The sequence below is a fragment of the Pseudophryne corroboree genome, chromosome 1, assembly GCF_028390025.1.
Source record: "Pseudophryne corroboree isolate aPseCor3 chromosome 1, aPseCor3.hap2, whole genome shotgun sequence".
Lineage (NCBI taxonomy): Eukaryota > Metazoa > Chordata > Amphibia > Anura > Myobatrachidae > Pseudophryne > Pseudophryne corroboree.
This window is the reverse complement of record NC_086444.1, coordinates 845,402,829-845,425,783: the sequence shown is the minus strand read 5'-3', so window position 1 is coordinate 845,425,783 and position 22,955 is coordinate 845,402,829. Positions and strand designations below refer to the sequence as shown.

Genomic DNA, 22,955 nt, shown 5'->3' with positions numbered 1-22,955 from the left:
AGATGCAGCGAACATCACTGCAGGTAAAATATTATTTTACAAAGTGTCAATAAAAATAAAAAAAAGTACTACTATCACTGAATAAGAGTAAGCAACACTAGAAATAAACTGTGTAATGTATTTAAAACAATGGAACGACAAAACAAAATTAGGCTTTAGGCTTATTGCAGAAGTTTTTCCTTATTCCTAAATCAAACATTTGGAAATCCCCTGTAGAAATCCTCCATTTACCCTTGAGGACAATGTCTATTCTACATTGCATAACAGGTGACTTTTACAGTCTTTTTATATTTAGTACTAAATAATTTTTTTATTCTTAACATGGCTAGATTTATCATGTTTATGTAATTATTAGGGCATGACTGTCTTGATAAATGCAACATAATACTGAGCTAAATGAATAACAACTGCATTGTTATATGGCCTTGTAGAGAAACAAAGAGGTATTCTCTTCAGTATAAATCAGTAAACATACGAGTATTCAGTTGCCAAATATGCAATGCTTTCAGTTATGCAGTTACACTTACCTTTATGCACACTTCCTCGTTCGCCAAGGTCAGTTTAACTTCTGCCCACTGTTTCTGTAGTGGATATTCGTCTGCAACCGACACCAGACTCTGCAGGTTTATACAATCATTGAACTATTTAAAACAAAAGCAAAACAGTTACATATAAAAATCAGTCATTCGCGCAACTATTTTTCTAATTAATCAGTACTTAGTGGATTAGAGAATTTGGAACAAGAAAAGAAAGGTGTCTACCACACAGCAAGAGCTGCAAACAGACAGAATGAGTGCTATCGGCAAGTACCTGGTTGTTAATACTTGACTAGTCACCTTCTTGCATCCACTAGATCAGTGGTTCTTAAACTCGGTCCTCAGGACCCCAATCAGGGGCGTATCTACCCATTGGCCAGGATGGCACTTGCCAGGGGCGCCAGGGAAGGAGAGGGCGCCGTCTGGCGGTGCCATCCATGGCCAGGGGGTAGAATCCAGTAGTACTGTCAGACTTGGTGAATGTGTGATATTGCCGGTGCCAGTGTCAGGCAGCAGCGCACCGCACCTCACTTGTAATCAGATTCAACATAAACTACACTACTGATGTCTCTCAGCCGCCCTGAAAATGCAGACAAACCAACCCCGTTTTCCCCACACCGCCCCTGCAACAGTGACCACCACCCCCTGCCCACCCCGAGGATGCCTCTGCCTGTCAATCAGATCAGTATGTGATCCAATCACATACGGCGGTCGCACATGCGCAGGACGGGGTGCTGAAAACCGGGATACTGCAGTCGCATCTCTGAATGCTGTTTGACCACATTCCCTTTATAAAAATAGAAATATATTTACTAGCACTGGTCCACATTTCCATTATCTATTCGCATTCCCCATATGCCTTCTATAGACCGTGTTCCCTATAGGTGTACTACTGTATGGCATAACGTGAATAAGAGACACTGGCCAATATTTACTAAGAATTCGAGTTTGTCCGATTTGTGTTTTTTTTTCTAAGTCCCATTCCGGGAATTCACTAAGCACCAATCTCGGCAGTGTTTGGAGTATTCGTAATGGTTCGATTTGCAAAGTTCCGAAATACGAATGAATAGACCATCGGTCAAACACGGCTGTTATTTCATCCAATACGGGCATTCACTATTCATTCGTATTTGGGTGTTAGTTTCTGAGTGCTCAAGTGCGGGTCTGTTTTTTTTAGATTCGGTAAAAAAAGCAGCAAAAACATAGACCTGCTTTTTCCAGTCGAGTTTGGATAACCATGCACCGATCAGTGAGATCTGTGCATGGTTATCTATGGGAAAGGGTCTGTTTAGTGTAAAAACTGAAAAAAAAAATTGTGTGGGGTCCCCCCTCCTAAGCATAACCAGCCTCGGGCTCTTTGAGCCGGTCCTGGTTGAAAAAATATGGGGGGAAAATGACAGGGGTTCCCCCATATTTAATCAACCAGCACCGGGCTCTGCGCCTGGTCCTGGTTCCAAAAATACGGGGGACAAAATGCGTAGGGGTCCCCCGTATTTCTGAAACCAGCACCGGGCTCCACTAGCCAGGTACATAATGCCACAGCCGGGGGACACTTTTATACTGGTCCCTGCGGCCCTGGCATTACATACCCAACTAGTCACCCCTGGCCGGGGTACCCTGGAGGAGTGGGAACCCCTTAAATCAAGGGGTCCCCCCCCCTCCAGCCACCCAAGGGCCAGGGGTGAAGCCCGAGGCTGTCCCCCCCATCCAAGGGCGGCGGATGGGGGGCTGATAGCCTTGTGAAAAAATGTGAATATTGTTTTTAGTAGCAGTACTACAAGTCCCAGCAAGCCTCCCCCGCAAGCTGGTACATGGAGAACCACAAGTACCAGCATGCGGTGGAAAACCGGGCCCGCTGGTACCCGTAGTACTACTACTAAAAAAATACCCCCCAAAAAACAGGACACACACACCGTGAAAGTATAAGTTTATTACATACATGCACACCTCCATACACACATACTTACCTATGTTCCCACGAGGCTCGGCCCTCTTCTCCATGTAGAATCCTTGGGGTACCTGTGAAAAAAATTATACTCACATAATCCAGTGTAGAATCAGACCTTTGAATAATCCACGTACTTGGCAAAATAATAAAACGGAAACCCGACCACGCACTGAAAGGGGTCCCATGTTTACACATGGGACCCCTTTCCCCGACTGCCAGGACCCCCCCTGACTCCTGTCAAAGAGGGTCCCTTCAGCCAATCAGGTAACGCCACGTCGTGGCACTCTCCTGATTGGCTGTGTGCTCCTGTAGTGTCTGTGTGCTCCTGTAGTGTCTGTCAGGCAGCACACGGCACAGATACAATGTAGCGCCTATGCGCTCCATTGTAGCCAATGGTGGGAACTTTGCGGTCAGCGGTGAGGTTACTTACGGTCAACCACTGACCGCAAAGTTCCCACCATTGGCTACAATGGGACCCCTTTCAGTGCGTGGTCGGGTTTCCGTTGTATGTAATAAACTTATACTTTCACGGTGTGTGTGTCCTATTTTTTTGGGGGTATTTTTTTAGTAGTAGTACTACAGGTACCAGCAGGCCCGGTTTTCCACCGCATGCTGGTACTTGTGGTTCTCCAAGTACCAGCTTGCAGGGGAGGCTTGCTGGGACTTGTAGTACTGCTACTAAAAACAATATTCAAATTTTTTCACAAGGCTATCAGCCCCCCATCCGCCGCCCTTGGATGGGGGGGACAGCCTCGGGCTTCACCCCTGGCCCTTGGGTGGCTGGAGGGGGGGGGGCGCCCCTTGATTTAAGGGGTTCCCACTCCTCCAGGGTACCCCGGCCAGGGGTGACTAGTTGGGTATGTAATGCCAGGGCCGCAGGGACCAGTATAAAAGTGTCCCCCGGCTGTGGCATTATGTACCTGGCTAGTGGAGCCCGGTGCTGGTTTCAGAAATACGGGGGACCCCTACGCTTTTTGTCCCCCGTATTTTTAGAACCAGGACCAGGCGCAGAGCCCGGTGCTGGTTGATTAAATATGGGGGAACCCCTGTCATTTTTCCCCCCATATTTTTTCAACCAGGACCGGCTCAAAGAGCCCAAGGCTGGTTGTGCTTAGGAGGGGGGACCCCACACAATTTTTTTTCAGAATTTTTAAGACTTTAAACAACTTTTTAAGGTACACAATGAAGCCCTGCACGGATCTCACAGATCCGGCCGGGATTCCTTGTGTTTTGTCAGGCAGTGTTTTACACATCACTCCCGTAAAACACTGCCTGATATTACGAATCACATCGACATCGGAAAAAACGATTGTGCAAAACTCGGCAGCTTAGTGAATGATCGTATCAGGATTCAAAAAGTTGCAGTAAAATGCACCCGATACCATTCGAGTTCAAACACCCTTCAAAACGGCCAAAACACGAATCTTTGTAAATATACCCCACTGTGTGGCATAACGTGAATAAGAGACACTGTGTGGCATAACGTGAATAAGAGACACTGTGTGGCATAATTTGAATTGGAAGTATTATTGTGTGGCCACGCCCCCTTCCCCACAAGGCCTTTTTTGATACACCCTCCTTATTTAAAATATGTGGGGGGGGGGGGGCACCAGTCCTTACTTTGCCAGGGGCGCTCGGACCCCTAGATACACCCCTGCCCCCAATAGTCACAGAATCACCAGTGATATAATTAGCTCCACCTGTGGATCTTTTAAAATGTGTCAGTGAGTAATTAATATACCTGTGCGCCTGCTAGGTGATCTGGTAAACATAAACTGTTGAGGGTCCTTGAGGACCAAGTTTAGGAACTACTGTACTAGATGTACGAGTATAGCTGGGACTATTGTACACACAAATGAGCACAGCTGCTATGAAGTTTTGTGCAAATGTTATTTCATGGTGGAACAGGTCATTTTGCGTATGAGCAAGGTTCTGGCGATAACATTTTGGAGTTACGCCTTTTGCTTTTCCACTCACTGGAATGGAGTACCAGGGGGGTCATTCCGACCTGATTGCATGCTAGCTTTTTTTTGCAGAGCTGCGATCAGGTCAAAACTTTGCAAAACATGCGCATGCATATGCACCGCAATGCGCAGGCACGTCATATGGGTACAAAGCGGATCGGTGCTGGGCGATGGATTTAATTAAGAATCCATTCGCACAGCCGATCGCTAGAAGATTGACAGGAAGAAGGCATTTATGAGCCTCAAATTACCGTTTCCAGGGAGTGGTTGGAAAAACGCAGGCGTGTCGAGGCGTTTGCAGGGCGGGTGTCTGACGTCAATTCCGTAAATACAGACCTACTCAGAAACTGCACCAAACTTTTTTGTACCGCTCGGCTGCACAAGCATTCGCACACTTGCAAAGCGAAAATACACTCCCCCGTGGGCGGCGACTATCTGTTCGCAGTGCTGCAAAAAATAGCTAGCATGCGATCAGGTCGGAATTACCCCACATATTTGTAAACTCCCACCTCATGTTAGATTATAATCCTTTAAGTAGAGCTTGGAAGACAAATATCTTTTTTTCAGCTATTCTAATGTTGTGGTTGGAGCAGGATATAAATCACACAGAAACACATTTCAAGAATAATATATACTGTACCGCAGTTGAAATTCATACACTTGGGATTAAAGTGGTTTATCACAATTAAAATGAATATACTGCCTGTTATTTTTTTGTCCCCCACTCACCGTTGATCACTGTAAGATTTGCTCTGTTCTGTTATATTTAAGGCCACAATACATCAGAGCCCCATTTCCCTGGTCTGCAGCACCACCAATCCACTGGCCATCATTGATCGGTGATCTGTCGAGGAATCGGGGAAATGAACCAGTTAAAAATCCCAGATTTGCCGATCCTGACCATTTTTGGTCGGGACTGGGGAATTGAGATTTTTAAAATGTTCAATATTCTTGATTCCCTAACCCCGCCATCGGTACAGTAGGTCGGGAAATTGTGTTAATATGACACTGATATATGTGAGCCTTTTATAACCGTCTTTTCCAAAGTTATGAGGGAGATGTCTATGCTCTATCACACGTGCAGGTTACTGGTCAGGATTACGATCTCAGACTCTGTGCTCAGAATACTGCAATTTTGCCCACTCAATCTAGGACAGAAGAGGGGCACTCACATTCATACAATTTTGAATGGCATACCATAGGATTAACTGGCAATTTATTTGTGCCAGTAGCAAATACAAACCTATGCTGAATATCTTAGATATTTCATAAATATAACTATTATTAATTGTATGATATTGCCCATGGTTCAGCATTTACTTTAAATATATCCTTTTATTAACTCTATTTCTATTACATACAAATCAGACATGACAAAATAGAAAACAAATGTGGTAAGAGCACAAAACTGAAGTATGTCTATAAAACATAAAAGAAAAGATATTCCCTTAAATGTAGGTAGTCATACCAAAGTTCAACAAATCTACATTCTGTACATCTCATCATCACTCCACTTTGCACCTACTCAATGTACCTCTGCTATACTTATATATGTACTTCTCTCCAAATACTCCTTATGACATAACCAGGGGTTAACTTTACCCCACTATTAATGTGCCTCTCTTTGCACAAAAAGTGGACATTGGTCATGGTATTTATATTTTTTGTCAACCAGATTATCAGGTTCAAGGAAAGGCAAGTTTTAGGCATTTTCAAATAAAGGTTATGACTACCCTGAACAGCTTTGTTTCAGGTTTATCACTCATATCTTCCCTGCATTGATATCACGTAAGCCAAGTTTATCAATTCCATTCCTCATGTACCATCAACAGGTCATGTATTCTGTATTTCTGTCTGTTGAAACAGGTGGGAACATTTCTGCCCCCAAAGATAGATTAACTCAAGTGAGCATGATTAAAGAAATCCTGCAAAACTTGGCCTGTTGGTGGTATTTGAGGATTGTAATCGAGAATCATGAGATAAGATGTTTTAAACATTGTCTCCGGCCGGGATGTACTAAATGGAAAATGCGGTAAACCCCTGTTTACCGCATTTTCCGAATGCACTAACTCCCGACCGCCAGGAAAGCCTATGGGCTTCTCTCCGTAGCACTGGTTGGAGGGATTTGATCGGATCCCTCCCAGCATGCCCCGCGGCCGCCCCCGTCACTCTGTGTCACTCTTATCGGAAGAGCTGTCCTTTGCAAAGCTAATCGCTTCTGTGTCATTCAAGACATCCCGCCCTTTATATACTGTATGCACTGATACTCCATATGTGAAATTGCTGGGGAGATAAATCCAGCTCAGCTTGCACCTGAGGTCTGCTAAGCTCTTGCCATTGACAGTAATAGCGCTATGCATGTAGGGGGCTGGATAAAATACATAGGACATGCTATTAAGTTTGAAGCTCTTGATCTCACAAAAAGACTGCAAAGGATTAAGGGAGTAATTCAGACCTGATCGCCGTTGTGCAAATTCGCAAGGCGGGCGATTATTGAACGGCTGTGCATGCGCACAGATCGTAATGTGCATGTGCGATGCCAAACTGCAAAAGAAATCAGTGTCTTTTTTTTTTGTATAATCTGTTTTTATTTAGGAAAATATAAAGATTACATCCCAATAGACAAAAGAGCTTCAAGACAACATAAATAACATCAATTGCATATTAGCCATAAGGAGCAGTATAACTTGCCGCCCTGAACACTAGTATTAGAGCAAAAGCAGACTTTGATTGGGTGTTCAATGGAATCATCACAATGCCTACTCGTTATTTGTCAAAACAGCGGATGTAATCATGGTAACATAAGTAACAAAATAGAAGAACTATAGGAAAGAGCAAGATATGAAAAGAAGGAAAGAGTAGAAAAAAAAAATATATATATATAGTGTGACCAAACCCGGGGGACCATCAGACAGAGGGGAAGAGAATTGCAATCTCTTTAATCAATCAACTGCTAAACTCAGATAATTTAGTAGCATATATGTAGTCTTTGTACTCTTTGGAGGACGTATATTCTATCCAAGGTAACCAAGTGGCCATGAATTCTGGAAGTTTATCTCTGGAGACCAGGAGGCTGTTCTCCATATTTATATAATAATTGATTCTAGTGAACCAAGTTTTCCTTGTGGGTGGGGATGATGACCTCCATAGTGTGGGAATAACTGCCCGTGCTGCATTAGACAGATGACGGAGTAGTGATGTTTTATATTGAGCCAGCGACATAAAAGAGTGGGATAGCAGCCAGAAGGCCGTGTCAGAAGGGAAGGGGGTGTGAAGTATATCTTGGGAAATAGAGATTACATCAACCCAGTACGGCCGAAGTAAGGAGCAATTCCACCAAATGTGCAGCAAGGAACCGGTGGTCTTAAGACATCTCCAGCACCTTTCTGTCACTCCGGGGTACATGAAATGGAGAAGGGAGGGGTGTCTGTACCATCTCATTAAAAATGTATATTGGGTTTCTCTCACTTGTATACAGACTGAACTATTGTGAGATTTGAGAAATATCGTCTGCCAATCTTTGTCTGATAGTTGGAACCCTAGGTCTCTCTCCCAAGCTGACTGGAAAGGAAGAGGTGTCTGAGCACCGGGACTCTGTAATAATTTGTAAAGTGTGGAAACTGTATGCTGGGGGTTACACGTAGAGACACACAATCTCTCAAATTATGTTAGTTCCCTAGAGGCTAGAAGGTATCTGTGTTTGGAGTGCAAAAAATGTCTTAGCTGTAAGTATTTCCAAAAGTCGTGTTGTGGAATTTCCCATTTAGATCGTACTTCCGAAACTGTCTGACTCCTGAGGAGATCGCCAGCTGGCCTACCCTGAAGAGCCCTTCAAGAGCCCAATTACGAAAGTGAGAAAGTGTTAAGCCGGGTAGAAAGTCAGGGTTGGCTAGAAAAGAGGTCAACGGGCCGAAATCAGAAGAGAGGAAGGGCCAGCGGTGCGCTTTTTTCCAAAAGGAAAGGGTCGGGGTGATAGTTAGGTGGGGGGAAGGAGGCTTGGGAAGGGAAGAAAGCCAAGGGAAGATCTCAGGGTATTGTTGCATATAAAGCCCCTCTAGGACTACCCATTGCTTAGTGTCCAGAGTCCTCGTCCAATCCAGGACTCTATTAAGCATAATTGCCCAATAATAGTGTAGCACTATGTTCTATTTACCATGGGATATATGTGTAACCTTTAATCTTGAGTGCCTCCACCCAAGTCGGGTCCCTGTACCAAAGATTTGGACAGAGTAAAATGGGGTAGACTTGGGAATACCACATGCAATAAATTGTGTTTTTACTCCTCTTTTATTTATATGATACTTTTCTAAAATAATACTTTTGCCTTTACCTACAGATTACCGTGGACTCCGAAATTCTTCGTTCTCTCAGGATCGTGGTAAGTATTCTAGTAGTTGGGTGAAATAACTGATACCAACAACTTTAATCAAGTCCACTAGTGAATTTACTATAATAGTACAATACTTTTAACTCTATTATGAATATATTAATCATTTATTAGACTTAGGTTAAACATTAATCAATTTTCCCAATACATATACAACTTAACGTGTAATAATAGTTATAATTTATACATATAGGAATTCTCTGCTTAAGGGCTGATGTATCATAGATATTTATATATATGCATATATATGAACGAATCCAGAAGTATTAAAGTTTTTTCTAGTTTAGTTCCTCCTGAATACTGCAGTCAATTAAATAAATGAGAAGTATAAATATCCTGCTAAGTTTATGAAAAGTATAAATATCCTGTAGTTGTGCTTATCTTCTTTCTAGGCGAAATATTAACATAGTCAAAGGGTATTTTAAGAGGACTGAGTATTAATAAAATAAGTTGTATCCTGAACTTTAGTTTAATGGTATCCACTGGGTATAGATATTTCTCCTTCCAATTATGTAATACTCTCAATAAGTAATTCCTATTTTCATTGCAATTTGATTGAATCGATATTTACAGCTGGCATCAGGTTAGCAAAATACTAGTATCTCCAATTCGGGCGACACTTTCTTTGGTAGCCGGGTAATAGGTATTGCGGGGAATATTCTGTGATAATAACAATTTATTAATTTCACCACGCTGTATATTACTTCATACAGTAGTTTTGATGGAGATATTTGGTGGTAGACTTTTTATGAGAGAGAGGAGGGCAATTGATACATATATAAATTTTGTCTCCAAATGCTGATAGCTGCTACAGTCTTTATATCTGAAATATATATATATAGATATATGTATATTTGTTAATATTCTACCATAATGGTAAAAAGTCTTTCAATATGCCAATATAAGATAATTGGAATAGTTTATCTCTCCTCACTTTATCGATGGCATTTGAGGGGATACATTGAAGTACCTTGTTACACGGAGTTGGTATAAATGTCTATATAGGCTATATGCTGGGGGGAAGAATGAGCACATTACTGCAGCCACTTCTGGAAAACTCGGTGTCTCTGATAATAACAGTGCGATTAGTACCGGTACTGTCTGATAATGTTAGGTCCAATGTAGTAATTTAATTCACTTTATCACTGGCTCATATCCATGGGCTTTTTATGCACAGATGGAGGGTTAGTGACGCACTAGAGGAGATACCTTATCGTAGTGTATCATGTATCCACCTCTCTCTGCAGCGCTGTCACCGGGAAGTCTGTTCTGCTCCGCTCCCCCGGCTCCCCGACCGGCCACGGCTCTCGTCTCCCTTGACGATCGACGGTTTCCTCCGATACCTGGAAACCGTCCCCGCTCTCTGCCGTCCTTTCAAAGCATCCGGTCAATCCTTTTCATACGCCGCCACTCAGCCGTCCTTCCCCGTCCGTGCTCCGTGTCTCCCGTCTAGCAGTGCCGCTCTCGCTCTCTCTCTCCGCACCAACTGCCCAGCTCCAACGTCTTTTTTTCTGATGTCTCCATCCGGGTCTCCACGGTTTATCCTCGCTCTCCCTCTTTCTCACGAGCCACCGCTATCCCATATCATAGGGAATATCAAACTCAGTCCCATTCCCTCATATGAAAAGTAGTGGAAAGTCTATACAAAGTCTATCAACTTTATTAATAAAGAATTTATAACTTAACCACTTATACTATTATTACTATATTACAGTTGACACTATATATATATATATATATATCATACTAATCATGCTACAATAGCCTCTAATATCAGGTAGCTGAAAACCACTGCATCGGGTGGAGCGAATAATAGTGGACCGGCTAATTCTAGGCCGTTTCCGGGACCAAACAAATTGTTGTATCAAGAGTTGAATGGACTTGAACCAGGAGTCTGGGATCTGTATGGGAAGAGTCTGAAGTTTGTAGAGTAGTTTAGGGAGAGTATTCATCTTCACAACATTCACCCTCCCCAGCCAGGAAAGTGGTTTAAGATACCATCTACTGTAATCGGCCCTGAGAGTTCGAAGAAGGGGCATAAAATTCAATGAAAACAGACGGGAAAGATCACTCGGTAGTTGTATTCCCAAGTAGGACAAATGGGAGGTATTCCAAGTAAAGGGGAAAGATTGTTTGAGTTTAGCTACTATATCGGGAGGGGTGAAAATGTTCAAAGCGCATGATTTGGACATATTGATCTTAAAATTGGAAAGTGAACCGAAATTGGACAGCTCTTTCATAAGATGGGGGGGGGAGGAAACCGGGTGAGTTATTGTAGCCAATAAATCATCTGCAAATAGGGCCAGTTTGTGCTCTGTATCACCAACTCTCAGACCAGTAATACAATCATTGGCCCTAATGGCCCTAGCAAGAGCTTCGATACAGAGGACAAAGAGTAGGGGGGACAGTGGGCAGCCCTGTCGTGTTCCATTACCTATGGAGAAGGGATCAGATAAGGAACCATTAAATCGAACCCGAGCTGTAGGCGATCTATAAAGTCCCATAATCCTACCAAGTGCCAGGGGACCCAATCCGATGTGCCCCAGTACAGACCTCATAAAACCCCAGCTAACTCTATCGAAAGCCTTTTTGGCATCAGTGGATAGCAACACAGTGGGAGAGCTACCCCGGGAAGCTATGTGGATTAAGTTCAAAACCTTGGTGGTATTATCCTTAGCCTCACGGTTTGGGACAAATCCCACCTGGTCGTCGTGAATTAGAGAAGGCAGGAATATATTCAGTCTGTTTGCCATCAGTTTTACGAAAAGTTTGACATCAACATTAAGAAGAGATATGGGCCTATAACTGGAGCACACCGAGGGGTCCTTACCGGGCTTAGGAAGCACAGAAATGTGGGCTTCTAAGGATTGGCCTGAAAAATGGGTATCTGCGGAGATGGAGTTATAGGCTTGGAGGAGATAAGGGGAAAGGAAACCTTTAAATTGTTTATAGTAAGTAAGCGTGAAGCCATCCGGCCCTGGACTCTTACCAGAGGGTGTCGAGGTCATAGCGCTTTCCAGCTCTTGCAGGGTAAAAGGTAATTCCAAGGTTTCCCTGTCTGAAGAAGGTAGAACGGGATAAGATACCTTTTCTAAATACGCCTTCACCTTTAGAATATCAAAAAGAGGGGTGTCACCATCGGGTCGGTTCTCTAAGTTATATAAAAGAGAATAATACTGTTTGAAGCAGGCAGCTATTTCAGGGGTTTTGAAACGGAGAGTACCCCCAGGATCCTTCACATTATTAATAAAGAATGAAGAGCGTTGGGCCTTATGTGCCTGGGCTAGGAGGCGTCCAGGTTTATTACCCCACTGGTAGTACTTGGAGTTGCATTTACGGATTGAAAGCTGGATACTATCAGTGAGGGTCTTCTTTAGTTGTACCCGCGTGTCAGGTAATTCTAAGTAATCGGTCTCCGACAGAGACGTTTTATGTGAGGACTCTAGAAAGTGGAGTCGTTGCAGTAGTTTGGTGATAAGTGCTGACCTCTGTTTTTTCATAAATGTACCCAACTGTATAAGTTTACCCCGGATGGTGCATTTGTGCGCTTCCCACAGGATAATCTTAGAGACATCGTCGGTATCATTTATGGAGAAAAATTCAGTCAAGGCCTTCTCAATTTCTCCCTTGCAATATTGATCCTGTAATAAGGATTCATTAAGACGCCAGGTCCATTGACCTGGGGTAGTTTGGGGGGTTGAGAGAGTCAAGGACACTGGGGTGTGGTCGGACCAGGTTATCAAGCCAATAGAAGAATCTATCAGTAAGGGGAGATGTCTGTGACTAAGGAATAGATAATCAAGATGAGAGTAAGCTTTATGTGGAGTGGAATAGAAGGAGTAGTCTCTATCAGAGGGGTGAAGGACCCTCCAGGAGTCAGCCAGCTGGAGATCGTGGAACAAGCTTCTAACTTGGCGGTATTGACGCTGGGAGGTCCGGGGAGCATTAGAAGAAGAGTCTAAGGATGGATACATTATCCAATTCAAATCACCCCCCAAAACAACAACACCCGAAAGAAGAGGTTCTATTTGGGAAAGGGCGGAACGAAAAAATGGCACCTGGTCCTTATTTGGGGAATAAAGTGCAACAAATGTGTAAGGGCACATACATATTTTACAACGCACCACCAGCAGCCGACCCGGGATCAGCTTATGCACTGAAATATCCGACAGCTGAAGGGTCCTAGAGAATAATACCGCTACACCTTTTGATTTAGAGTCCGGGTTGTTATTATAAAAGGCCTGGGGAAAACGATAGTTAATCAGGGAGGGGCTGCGAGCTGAGATTCTAAAGTGCGTTTCTTGGACCAATGCGACATCTACTATATCGGCCCAGAGAGTGTTAGGCGCCGGGGTCCGCTCGTCGGTGCGGCCCGGCGCCTAGCAACCAGGGACGCCGTACGCAGACATCCGCCGGCTCCCTGGCAACGCTGGACGCCGGGCGCACTGAGCTGCACGGACCCTAGCAACGGGGATGCCACTGACGGACCGCGTTCCCCGTTGCTGGGTCCAGGGTTTAATGAACCTACACCTGTTTCCTGGCCGTGCAGCAAGGCAGCTGCACGGCATGTAGGTAATTAGCCCTGTCAGCACCCGATTGGAGGACTCCTGTTCATATGCACTCTCAGGGCTTCTCACAGACGCCGGTAATAGCTTCCTGCATGCTGTCTCTGTTTGCTGAGAGTCTGTTCCAGTCTTGCTGTATCCGGTCATTCCAGTATTCGGAAGTCCTGAACTCGGAAGTTGTCATCTTATTCCTGGAGTCCTGACTAATCACCGTATAACATCCAGTGGTGTTCGTGAGTCGCGGCCTTGCCGTGTGTTGCGGCTTGTCCGCTTTATTATTTATTATTTGTGTTTTGGAGCATTTCGCGGAGGGTTCCGCTTCCACAGGTCCACTCTGGTATCCAGCGGTGCTGGGTAGGAGTATTGGACAAGTGGATTTTGGTTGTCCTTTTCCCTGGCGGGTTTCCGCACATACTTCAGGTTTTGTTAGTTAGCTTGTTGCCCCTGGCCTGTTGTCAGTCAGAGGTCCTCTTGTTATCATCCTGCCTCGGATTTCCCTTTGTCTCTCACTAAGACCGGGGGGCACCGGAGTTGGGCAGACATAATCCGCCCTTCAAACGTGGCTGCCAGGGGCTCAAGAAACCATAGTCTCGCAGGGGATTTCCGATAGCACGGGTGAGACAATAGAGTTAGGGCGCCAGGGGCAACTAGTCTTTCCTGCTCCCGTTACCTGCATTCCATTCCAGCGCTCTGGTCCTTGCCATAAAATCTCCTCTGGTCAGGAGTGCTGGAATCATAACATTATTACCGGCCATACCAAAACTTAAAATTAAACGGAGTTTAATTTTTTCTTATTCAGTTTTTGTAAGAAATTGTCGGCCTCATGAATCCAACAGGGTTAGGACCAAATCCTGGTCAGCTCTTAGTCAGTCAGATTCAAGAACTTACTCAGATGGTTCAGGATCTTTCCCTTCGGGTGAAGTCGCAGGAAGATCTTTTACGAACTTCCCCGAGGGTAGTTCCTGAACCTAAAATGCATTTGCCTGACCGTTTTTCTGGTGATAGAAAAGAGTTTTTTAATTTTAAAGAATCCTGTAAACTTTATTTTCGTTTAAGACCGATCTCCTCGGGTACTGAATCTCAGCGGGTCGGGATTATTATTTCTTTGCTCCAGGGGGATCCCCAGACTTGGGCATTTGGTTTAAAAGCAGATGATCCGGTGTTATTGTCAGTAGACGCTTTTTTTGGGTCTTTAGGACTATTATATGATGACCCTGATAGAGAGGCATCCGCTGAAGGTCAATTGCGCGCCCTCAGACAGGGTAGGAATCCTGCAGAGGTTTATTGTACGGAGTTTCGCCGGTGGTCGAACGACTGTGGCTGGAATGACCCAGCCCTACGCAGTCAGTTTCGCCTCGGCTTATCAGAATCTATTAAAGACAGTCTCCTCCAGTATCCCGCTCCTGAGACTCTCGATAAACTCATGGAGCTTTCTATTAAGATTGATCGTCGTCTTAGAGAGCGGAAGGCTGAAAAAGGAGCATCGGTCAGGTCATCTCCACGTGTATATTCCATCCCTGAGGACATAGAGGAACCCATGCAGATGGGTCTCTCCCGGTTGTCTCCTGAAGAGAGAGCCAGAAGGCAAAACTCTGGTCTTTGTTTGTACTGTGGGGGTAAGGGACATTTTGCTCGTAATTGTCCGAATAAGTCGGGAAACGCCTTGACCAGGTGAATTGTGAGGGGGTTCACCTAGGTCTGCAGCTTATCTCCTCGAATAACTCCCTTTTAGTCCCAGCTAAGGTTCCCTTTGGCAGCCTCAGTTCCTCGGTGTCGGCTTTTGTCGACAGTGGAGCCGCAGGAAACTTTATGGATTTAACTTGGGCTAAGGCCTTAGGCATTCCTCAGTTATCTTTGGGTAGGTGTGTCACCATGCATGGCTTAGATGGGAGTCCACTGTCCAATGGGGTTATTTCCCTCTGTACACCCCCTGTACTACTTACGGTAGGAGCTCTTCATTCTGAAAAAATCGAGTTCTTCCTTACCCATTGCCCAGCAGTTCCAGTGGTTCTGGGTCACCCTTGGCTGGCCTTTCACAATCCCACCATTGATTGGCGGTCAGGGGAGATTTCTCAATGGGGTGCCTTCTGTGATAAGGAATGTATTTCGTTTCCAGTCAGAATAGCTGCTGCCATTCCTGAACTCATTCCCGTGGAGTACCAGGAGTTTGCTGATGTGTTCTCCAAGGGCAATGCAGACATTCTGCCTCCCCATCGGCCTTATGATTGCGCCATCCAGCTAATTCCTGGTGCCGCATTGCCAAAGGGAAGGTTATATGCTTTATCCGGGCCAGAAACTGCGGCCATGAATGACTATGTTAAAGAGAGCCCAGGGAAAGGATTTATTAGGCCATCTAAATCTCCTTTAAGTGCAGGCTTCTTCTTTGTGGAGAAAAAGGATGGCTCGCTCAGACCTTGCATTGACTATAGAGCCCTAAATAAAATCTCAGTTAAAAATACTTATCCTCTGCCGCTGATTTCTGTCCTCTTTGATCAGCTGCGTTCGGCTGTGATTTTTTCCAAAATTGACCTAAGAGGAGCGTATAACCTCATCCGAATCAGGTCCGGAGATGAGTGGAAGACAGCCTTCAGTACTCAGTCGGGTCACTACGAGTACCTAGTGATGCCGTTCGGCTTGTCTAACGCTCCAGCAGTTTTCCAGGACCTCATTAACGATGTGCTCCGTGACTTCCTAGGGAAATTCGTGGTCGTTTACTTAGACGACATCCTGATTTATTCTGACTCTATTGAACAACATGTTACCCGGGTGCGTCAGGTTCTTCAAAAGTTACGTGAGAATCGTCTATATGCCAAACTGGAAAAATGCGAGTTTCATGTCACGGAGGTATCTTTTTTAGGGTACATTATTTCCCCTCGGGGATTTTTCATGGAACCAAAGAAGCTCCATGCCATCCTTAGTTGGGCGCAACCCACCAATTTAAAAGCAATTCAGCGCTTTTTAGGGTTTGCGAATTATTACAGGAGGTTCATTCATTCTTTTTCCGACCTGGTTGCTCCCATTGTGGCCCTGACAAAGAAAGGAGCGGATCCTACCAACTGGTCGCGTGAAGCGGAGTTGTCCTTTCGGGCCTTGAAACAAGCTTTTGTCTCGGCTCCAGTCCTCAGACATCCCAATCCAGGATTGCCCTTCGTTGTGGAGGTTGATGCCTCGGAGGTTGGAGTAGGGGCTATACTATCTCAAAAGGATCCAGAGTCTCTGGAACTACATCCTTGTGCCTTTATGTCCAGGAAATTCTCCTCCGCTGAATCCAATTATGACGTTGGTAACCGGGAATTACTGGCAATAAAATGGGCTTTCGAGGAGTGGAGGCATTGGCTGGAGGGAGCAACACATACCATTTCAGTATTGACTGACCATAAGAATCTGCAATACATCGAATCAGCTAAGCGGCTGAATGCCCGGCAGGCTCGTTGGGCTTTGTTCTTTACTCGTTTCAAATTTATTATAACTTTCAGGCCAGGTTCCAAGAATACCAAGGCAGATGCTCTGTCACGCAGTTTTCTTCCGGTTCATGATAACAGTCCTGTTACTCCCATACTTCCATCTTCAGTCATTTGGGCAGGCCTCACAGAAGATTTATTTACCCAGTTAAAACAGCTTCAACATCAAACTCCTGGAAATACTCCTGCTGGTCGTCTTTACGTCCCTGAGTTCTTGAGAGCTACTGTTTTGACTGAGTTCCATGATAACAAAGTTTCCGGGCATCCAGGGATCTCTAAGACATTGGAGTTAGTCTCCCGCTCAGTATGGTGGCCTGGTCTTTCTAAAGACGTTAAGGAGTTTGTTTCTTCATGTCAGGTTTGTGCACAGCATAAGGTTCCCCGTTCCTTGCCTATCGGGCAACTTATGCCCTTGAATGTCCCTCTCAGGCCATGGTCTCATATTTCCATGGATTTTGTGGTGGACCTTCCCCTTTCAGCTGGATGCAGAGTCATTTGGGTGGTAGTAGACCGTTTTAGCAAGATGGCTCATTTCATTGCCCTTCCCCGACTGCCATCTGCCCAAGGATTGGCAGTGTTGTTTCTCCGCCATGTTTTCAGACTTCATGTGTTGCCCACTGATATTGTTTCTGATCGGGGTCCACAATTCATTGCACAATTCTGGAAGTGTTTTTGTGCTTCATTAAAGATGAGATTGTCATTAACATCTGGTTACCACCCACAGTCCAACGGGCAAACCGAGCGAGTTAACCAATCATTGAAACAGTATTTGCGTTTGTACTCAGCCAAACTCCAGAATGATTGGTCCGAGTTTCTTCCATTGGCGGAGTTTGCTTACAATAATTCTTGTCATTCCTCCACCAACGTGTCTCCATTCTTTTCAGTTTTTGGTTTTCACCCCAGAGCTAATTCTTTTTTTCAACATTCCTCAGTTTCCTCGCTAACCTTAACCTCCCATCTCAGAGCCATTTGGAAAAAAGTGCACCTTGCTCTCAGAAAAGCGGCCTTTCGAGAGAAAAAAATTTCTGACCGGCTCCGACGTCCTTGCAATTTTAAGGTGGGAGATAGGGTATGGTTGTCGACTCGTAACATTAGACTTCGACAATCTTCAGCTAGGTTGGGACCCAAATTTATTGGACCATTTCATATCATTAAAAAAGTTAACCCAGTTGCTTTCCGGTTACGTTTACCAAAATCTCTTCGGATTGGTAATACGTTTCATTGCTCCCTGTTGAAGCCATACATTTCTTCCAGTAAATTTCCTCGGAAGATCTCTCAGGGAAGATCTCCAGTGGATGTACAGGGACAACAGGAGTTCCTGGTGGAGAAGGTTCTCGATTCCAAGTTGTCCAGGGGCCGGCTTTATTTTCTGGTTCACTGGAGAGGTTATGGTCCAGAGGAAAGGTCCTGGGTCCTGGATAAGGATCTTCATGCCCCAAGGCTCAAGAGGGCATTTTTTCGGGAATTTCCTTGGAAGCCTGGCTTTAGGGGTTCCTTGACCCCTCCTCAAGGGGGGGGTACTGTTAGGCGCCGGGGTCCGCTCGTCGGTGCGGCCCGGCACCTAGCAACCAGGGACGCCGTACGCGGACAGCCGCCGGCTCCCTGGCAACGCTGGACGCCGGGCGCACTGAGCCGCACGGACCCTAGCAACGGGGACGCCACTGACGGACCGCGTTCCCCGTTGCTGGGTCCAGGGTTTAATGAACCTACACCTGTTTCCTGGCCGTGCAGCAAGGCAGCTGCATGGCATGTAGGTAATTAGCCCTGTCAGCACCCGATTGGAGGACTCCTGTTCATATGCACTCTCAGGGCTTCTCACAGACGCCGGTAATAGCTTCCTGCATGCTGTCTCTGTTTGCTGAGAGTCTGTTCCAGTCTTGCTGTATCCGGTCATTCCAGTATTCGGAAGTCCTGAACTCGGAAGTTGTCATCTTATTCCTGGAGTCCTGACTAATCACCGTATAACATCCAGTGGTGTTCGTGAGTCGCGGCCTTGCCGTGTGTTGCGGCTTGTCCGCTTTATTATTTATTATTTGTGTTTTGGAGCATTTCGCGGAGGGTTCCGCTTCCACAGGTCCACTCTGGTATCCAGCGGTGCTGGGTAGGAGTATTGGACAAGTGGATTTTGGTTGTCCTTTTCCCTGGCGGGTTTCCGCACATACTTCAGGTTTTGTTAGTTAGCTTGTTGCCCCTGGCCTGTTGTCAGTCAGAGGTCCTCTTGTTATCATCCTGCCTCGGATTTCCCTTTGTCTCTCACTAAGACCGGGGGGCACCGGAGTTGGGCAGACATAATCCGCCCTTCAAACGTGGCTGCCAGGGGCTCAAGAAACCATAGTCTCGCAGGGGATTTCAGATAGCACGGGTGAGACAATAGAGTTAGAGCGCCAGGGGCATCTAGTCTTTCCTGCTCCCGTTACCTGCATTCCATTCCAGCGCTCTGGTCCTTGTCATAAAATCTCCTCTGGTCAGGAGTGCTGGAATCATACCATTGAGACCGTAAAAGGGAGGCCCTTTTCTCTGGTACATTAAGGCCCTTCGCGTTAATCGATTATATTTTGAGTCTACCAGGTGATGTCATGGGAGGCATAAGTCATAGTAGAAAGCGGTGGGCCCGGAATGGTCAAAAAGAGGAAAGAAAAAGGAACAGGGAGGAAAGAGAAAGAAGCAAATCAAGTAGAAAAAAACAACAATAACCGTCAAAAAAACCGCAATGGGGTAGCTGATCCATCTAAGAATCAGAAACCCAAGAGGCAAAGCAGCCGAGAGCGGGTAAGGGGTGAGTGAGGGAGCCACCGCCAAAGGCATATTGAAAAATGGGAAAAAATAATGCAACAATCATTACACATAAGTATTTTTAACTAACTGTAAACCTCGTTAACATGAAGAAATCTTCAAATGGCAGGAAGAAAGAAATCTCATCATCAAGAAACAGGAGCCGACAATCAGCGGCATAATATATAATAGGAGGGACCTAGTCCCGATGACAACAAGATATTGGATTAAGTCTCATCAGCGGTTAGAAAAAGTTTCACACTTTAACCTAGAGAGATAATTTGAGAAGAACATGAACAAACAAATGATAACAGTTTATCAATCAGGTAGCGTTTGAGCCATTGTCAGAGGGGAAGTCATCAGCTCTTTTCCTCCCGGCGTTCCGCACCTCCTGCCAGGGGATTCCAGTACTCAGGGATCGGAGAGATGGCAATGCTGGAGTAGGGAAGTCCCAGTCGCGTAAGTCAAGTTTCGGTAGTCCAAGACCATTACAGAACATAGGGAGATCAGAGTAGGAGTTAAGAGTATGGGTTTTCCCCAAAGAGGAAACGTGGAGCAGTGTCTTTTTTTATCACTAGGCGAACGCAGGTTTATTCACAGGAAGCAGGCGTTTGGGGGTGGTAACTAGCTGTTTTCTGGGAGTGTCAGGAAAAACGCAGGCGTTCCCAATCGTTTTTAGGGTGGGTTTGGGATGTCAGCTCCGGAACGATCAGCCTGTTTCTTTCGCACTGTAGGAGTAAGTCCTGGGCTACGCACAGACTGAAAAAAAAAAAACATTCGATGGTGAGTGAGTTGCAAACGAATTTGCAGCTGACCGGGATTTGCAAAGCTTTTCGCATGGCGTACGTAGACTTTCATGGGGCGAAATTTGAGCCAATTTTTTCAGCAATGATTAGGCTTCTTATTGAAGAACCATTATGCACTCTCCAGATTTTACTGTGCTAGCACTGGCATGGGTCCAGCAGAGAGATAAACAGTTCATTTGTTTCTTTCCAACCCCATGTGTTAAAGGCTGCTAATCCGGTAACCAGCCGATATAGCTCCCAACCTGTACGCAGAGGTGGGAACCAAAAGATTTGGAGAGCAGAAGAATGGTTCAGAGATTCAGCAGTGAGACTTAAAGCTGAATGTCAGGACGGGTTGGGTACAAAAACCTGGCGGTCAGGATACCAATGCTGAGAATGTAGACTGCTTCCGGGTAAGTACTTTACCCCTAACCCACCACTCCCACAGCTGCCTAACCCTAACTGTTCCCTCCTGCAGTCTAACCCTAACCTTCTCCCCTCCCCCAGTGCAGCCTAACCCTAACCTCCGCTACCCCTGCAGCTACCCCCTAGTTTCTAACCCTAACCCAAGCTTCATACTTACCTCAGGGATCCATCAGCATTTTTAGCATTGGCATTCCGGTGTCGGGATTTTGACCATCGGGATACCAACTGCATCCATCAGGGCTGGTGAGGGGTTATAGCGAAGGATTGTGAAAACCACCAAGCTTTTTGATTTTTCCTCATTCCCTACAGGTATAGCGGGTCTGCATGCTCCCTGACAGTAGGGTCACATTTAAGCTGTACCATTGCCTTGCCTTACCTAATATACAGAAGGTACTGGTGGCGGTATAAAGTGTTAATATATTGTGGGCTCTAGTGCGTCTGCTTCTCTTCTGCCCTCAATCCTGCCATACACATATTCCATGCTGCCAGACACCTTGCCTGTTATACTTTCCCTCCCTGCTGCTACACTGATTCTCTCTGCTGTCCCCAACACATTTCTTCTCCTTTCTGTCCAGCGTCTCCTCTTGCTGCACCTGTCTGCTGCCATTCTCCCTTACCAGTCAAGCTGGATTCCCTGCACTGCTTTCTTAGCTGCACAAGAGACGGTATCCGGACTCCAGGTCGACAGCAAAAAGGTCGACACACCTTAGGTCGACGCCAATTGGTCGACACACCTTATGTCGACATGGACAAACTGACGACAGGAACAAGGTCGACATTGAAAAAGGTCGACATGAGTTTTTCACGATTTTTTTCTTTTTTGGAACCTTTTCATACTTAACGATCCACGTGGCCTACGATTGGAACGGTAATCTGTGCTGAGCGAAGCGGTAGCGGAGCGAAGGCACCATGCCCGAAGCATGGCGAGCCATGCGAGGGGACACGGTGCACTAATTGGGGTTCCCGGTCACTCTACGAAGAAAACAACACCAAAAAAACATAAAAAACTCATGTCGACCTTTTTCCATGTCGACCTTGTTCCTGTCGACCTTTTGTCCATGTCGACCTTTTGTCCATGCCGACCTAAGGTGTGTCGACCAACTGGCGTCGACCTAAGGTATGTCGACCTTTTTGCTGTCGACCCTGAGTCCCAGACCCCAAGAGACATCAGAAAAGCGAGCCTATCTCATTTTATTCCCTGGGGAGGCCAACATTGGGCAAACACAGTAATGGGGCAGATGACTAATAACTTAAACAGGAATAAGCAAATGGTCAAGGCAGAAGATTATAATTGTAAATAATAAACATAATGAAGTAGTGGCAGACAACAGACATGTAATAAATCACAATACAAGGTTGGGCAATCAGCAGGCAGAATGGTTATATAGAGCAGAGTCAATCATGAGCATGACAGAAAACAAACCACTATAACCGGAAAGGAGTGTGTGACGTTGGTGATCTTATAAAGTCTACTGTAACAAATCACTGAGAATCAATTTATTCAATAATCTAGACAAATGACTAGTAAATACACCCGATGGTAGGAACGTAAAGGTGAATGGCACCATAAAACCCTGTTTTGAATGAGGATAGGTGAAAGTGTGGAGATTGTGTTATACCCCTTTAACACTGCATAAATAACCCGGTATCGACCCGGCATATTGCTGGGTTGACACGGGTCGGTGTGCGATGTTAAAGGGGCTTCGGAGAATTCCCGGGTCGCCTGACCCTGTAATTCAACCCAGGAATAAAGCAGTGTTATTCCCTCCCGTGTTGAATACCAGGTCAGTGGCAGCGTGAACAGGTTCCCGGTTCGATGCGACCCAGGACCCGTTCACTACATAGGGAGAGGCGGCCGGATATGAGCTCATCTCCCAGCGCCGCCTCCGCCCCTGCCACTATGGCAACCGACCCGGCAAATTGCCATATCAGAAAGCCTGCTGTTAGGATCCAATGACGGATACCACCCGGGAAGGACCAGTTTCAGGTTCCCGGGTGGGATCCGGCATTGGCAATGTGAAAAGGGGTATTACTCTCCCCTGACCCTGGCACTTCTCCTGAAAAGTGTCAGGTTGCCATGAGAAATTGTGGTACCCAGTAAAATTAACAGG

At 45.5% G+C, this 22,955-nt stretch overlaps 1 protein-coding gene across 3 annotated transcripts in view; it reads right to left on the bottom strand.

Moving 5' to 3' along the window:
- Nucleotides 1–22,955, bottom strand: part of STAP1 (signal transducing adaptor family member 1) — a 228,863-nt gene that overhangs the window by 44,325 nt on the left and 161,583 nt on the right. For 2 of the 3 annotated variants that reach the window (XM_063919923.1, XM_063919924.1), the window contains exon 3: nt 528–641. The exons of the other annotated variant lie outside the window; for it this stretch is intronic. In XM_063919923.1, the coding sequence (XP_063775993.1) occupies nt 528–641 (114 nt within the window). The remainder of the gene's footprint in view (nt 1–527; nt 642–22,955) is intronic. 3 annotated transcript variants of the gene reach the window in all.